Source organism: Helianthus annuus, chromosome 16 (assembly GCF_002127325.2).
Source record: "Helianthus annuus cultivar XRQ/B chromosome 16, HanXRQr2.0-SUNRISE, whole genome shotgun sequence".
NCBI lineage: Eukaryota > Viridiplantae > Streptophyta > Magnoliopsida > Asterales > Asteraceae > Helianthus > Helianthus annuus.
In genome coordinates, this window is record NC_035448.2 from 56244810 (window position 1) to 56249172 (window position 4363).

General features: G+C 33.8%; 1 protein-coding gene across 1 annotated transcript; it reads left to right on the forward strand.

Annotated features, from left to right (window-relative positions):
- Positions 1-428: 428 nt before the first annotated feature.
- On the forward strand, positions 429-1191 carry LOC110919366 (ethylene-responsive transcription factor ERF039). The gene has a single exon (XM_022163640.2). It carries the CDS (start codon positions 528-530, stop codon positions 1176-1178), a length of 651 nt encoding a protein of 216 aa, XP_022019332.1. The 5' UTR covers positions 429-527; the 3' UTR covers positions 1179-1191.
- The last annotated feature ends 3172 nt before the right edge of the window (positions 1192-4363 follow it).

Here is a 4363-nt window from a genome sequence, read left to right on the forward strand (position 1 = left end):
ATACATATAAAATGACCGAATTGCCCTTCTCGTTAACATAGAAAATGGATGAAGTCAACCTAGTGGACTAAAATGGCAACAGTGAAACATTTTTAGAGATACAGACGAAAAATGAAACCTTTTGGCTAAACTGACAAAATAACCCAAACCAAATGGACTAAAATGACATTTTACTCCTTAAAAAATTATGGACTATTAAAGAAAACTAAGATTTAAAAATTATGGACTATTAAAGAAAATGTAAAATATATTTTTTACAATAAACTAATGTTGCTGTATAATAGTCCTTATTATTTTTATATATGTATATGTATATAACTACTATATATACTTCTCATGACACTTGTGTGTTCCATTAGACTTCCAACTCTTCCACTAGTCCTCTTCTACTTTCATATCCTATCCAAATCTCACTTATTACCCACCCCTCCAAAAACCAAGTACTCACTTCAACATCACTTTGTAAGAAACTCTACATGCACAACTAGCTACTTGCACACTCATATCCGACCCAACATCTAAACCAAATGAATCCGGATGACCCGATCACCAAACGGGTCAAACGCAGCAGAGAACATGTAGAAGAAAACAACCACAACCACACCAATGCCACAACTATTAAACCCACCAAAACCAACAGTAAGCACCCGATATACAGAGGGGTCCGAAGACGTGCATGGGGAAAATGGGTATCCGAGATCCGAGAACCCAAGAAAAAGTCCCGGATCTGGCTCGGGACCTTTTCTGACCCGCAAATGGCCGCACGTGCACACGATGTCGCTGCACTTTCCATCAAAGGCAAGTCGGCTATTCTTAACTTCCCCGAACTGTCGGACATCTTGCCTCGTCCGGTTTCTTGCTCCCCACGTGACATACAGGCTGCGGCTACTGAAGCTGCTGCCATGGTTCATCTTACGACTGAAACGACGTCGTTGTCGACATGCTCAAAAGAGGTGAGTAAGATGGTGGAGGTTCCGGCTATGGGTACTGAGGGTTTTGTGACGGATGATTTTGTTATTTTGAACGGTGGTTGGGAGTATGATGAGTCGGCACGGTGGCTGGACGACGGAGACGGTGGATATTATGGTGGAGAGCCGGTGGGTGTATTGCCGGGTAGTTCTGGAAGTGTTATTTTATCTGGTAGCCTGTTCATCGATGCCTCGTTATGGCAATATTAATTAATTGATGACAATAAATGTTTCCTTTATTTTGTTTGTTTTTTTAAATGACAAATTTCTTTATTTCTATTAGTTTGTATGACCAAAAGATGTCTTGTCATAAGATACGGATTTAAAACCGTATCTTATAACGAATTTAGTCGCATCTTTTGATCAAAACTGTACTGCCTCTTTCAAAAGGTTAGTTGATATGTGGCAGTGTTAGCAACTGCGGGTCCCACAAACCTCCTTGTTGGGAATTTGAACTTAAAAATTCTGACGAACTTAAAAATCCTTAGGGACTAGGTCAGCGTCACTCTCATCTCCACTTGTAGTGCTCGCATTCTTTCTCACGGACGAGAGGTCTGTGGTTACGGACCTACCACGTACTCTCCCTCTTTCGTGTAGGAATTTATGGGGGTCGACGGGTATCACTGTATGGGTCAAAAGAATACATTTGGTGGGTAATTAAATGTCCGGATTTTATATTTTTATAAAATAATCAGTGTGTTAGTTATGATTCTTGTTAGGCCTTTAGGTATACTTTAACCTAAGTTAACTCTACCTAAGTGACGCATCAACTTTTTTCCTCATTTCACTTTGTTTCACTCTAAGGAAATAGTTTAACATGTTAACACGTAACTTATTTAATGCACTTTAACATTGGTTTTTGTCTAAAAAAATAATAATTAATTTAATCTCTTAACATTGTGTTAACATGTTAACACATGACTCATTTAATGCACTTTAACACAAAAAAGGAGTGGTTTGCAATATTAGTTAATATGTCATGTCATCCTTAACACTCTAGATAATGTGGCCTTATAAAATTTTCAATCATCTTGTTTTAATATTGGTGTTTCATGTGAAGTTTCCGAAGATATTTCACTTAGTTTCTTGGAGAATGGGAATGCCTATTACCCGAGTTTTTTCCTAAAAAGGTGTCGGTAGAAATAATATTTACTAAAATGGTGTTGTTTCAAAAATATTTACTAAAATGGTGTTTTAGTTGTAAAATCCAATGAAAATCTCACTAACATATTTCTCACTCCTAATCTCATTGAATAACTTCAATTTACTAAATAATTATTTATTTAATCTTTTTTTAATATAAGAAAATTGTTATAATATAAAAACTTTTTTTTTTTCTTATCACTTCCTCATACAATTATTGTTCCGATCATTATTACCTCAAAATTGCAATTTAATATGTGTTTAGCAATAAAAATAGAAAATTGTATGTTCTAAACTTTAGATAAAATCATACAGGAGTATTCTTGGAGCATCCAATTCCTACTTTCTTCATTTCTTTTCACCTGTGCTACTCAATTTGAAATTAGTTTTCAACATACAAGTAATATTTCATTTGTTAGTGTGAGATTGATTTAATGTGAGGTTCCGTAGGTACGTAAAGAAGTATAATGTGATTTTTTTTTTCATATGATTTTGTATTTTACGTGGGCTAATGCAACCTGGATTCGAAATTGTTATTTGAATTCGGTTCTGTCCCGTCCCGTTCATATTTTGTTGTTTTCGGGTCACGTTCGAATAATGAGTTGTTTAAAGCACGATAATGAACTGGTGATCCGAACTGAATTCCGAGTTCCGAACTCAATTTTTTGATCGATTTATAGACTCATTGTTTCTTCATATAGTAAAAAATAACATTGTTAGTTACAAGTGAAATTACAATTTTGAGAAAACTAGGATTGCGACCCGCCGCAATGCGGCGGGGAATCTTTATTTATAACTAAGTCGATCTAGGACCCGTACGTTATGTTAAACTTGTCAAACGGGGAAAAAATAGACGATGTAAAAACGTTCACCCACACACGCACGTTGCGTCATGTTAACTCGCAAAATTAGAACAAAACGTAAAAACGTTAAACCAAAGACGCATGTTGCAATGTGTTAAGTCACAAAATTTAGAACCAAGCATAAAACGAAAAATTTGCGGAAAATGAAAACTATAAAGGACCAAGTTGAAAGTAAAAAAAGTTATGATAATAGATTGCAAAAGATAAAAAGTTTTGGGTTAAAAGTAATTTATGAAATACTTTTGGGTGAAAAGTAAAAAAAAATCAATTTTTTTTTGAAAAACCCCCAAAGCGAACGTTACGACAACCATATGCATAACTATTTTTTTCTTTGAAAAACCCCAAAGCACACCCCGCGTTGCGGCGAGGCGTAAAACGATGTCAAATAGTACTAATGTCACACAACCGTTATCGACCACCAACACTGACTCGACTTAGGGTATGCGTGTTGCGACGAACCTGTCAAACATGAGAAAATAGAGGTAAAAACATTGAACCACACATGCACGTTGCGTCGTGTTAACTCGAAAAAAAATTAAAACTATACGTAAAATGAAAATTTGCGAAAGATGAAAAGTATATGTGACAAAAGTTGCGAAATTAAATTGCAAATAATGAAAAGTTTGAGTTAAAGTTAAAAAGCAAATTATGTAGGGTTAAAATTGAAAAATGTAAAAACCTTGAGGTTAAAAGTAAAAAATCAAGTTTTTTTTTTTGAAAAACTCACAAAGCTCAATGTACAACTAATGATGCACAAAAAACTTGGAAACTTATATATGGAATAATATTTGAGGTGAACTGGAGAATGTAATAACCAAAAAAAAACATTCTTATATTTTTACAAATTCCTCATGTTAGTGATAACAAAAAAAAAATCTTATATTTTAACAAATTTCTCATGTTAAAAAATTAATTAAATCAGTAATTATTCCATGAATTGAAGTTCTCCAATGAAATTAGGAGTGATAAACTTGAAACTTAGATTTTTCTTGAATTTTACAACTAAAACACCATTTTAGTAAATATTTTTAAAACAACACTATTTTGGTAAATACTTTTTTCATCAACACTCTTTTAGAAAAAAACTCCCTATTACCCGGTGTTCCGTTATAATATCTATATGGAGTTAAAAAAGTCAACATAGCACATGAAATCTATAGTTATTTTTTTAATTTTAATATATGTTATGTTATTTGTTTTTTAATAAACCTTATTTTCACAACATTTTTAATTTATCTCAAAGGAAACGAATGATAATATATATCATGTACATCCATCTAGGTCATCCATCTAGAGCTTGTTATATTTGAGACTAACTAGTGGGTTACACCCGCATTACGCAGCGGGGTGACCTGATTTTTAACAAATTCTACGTGGAAACGTAGACGC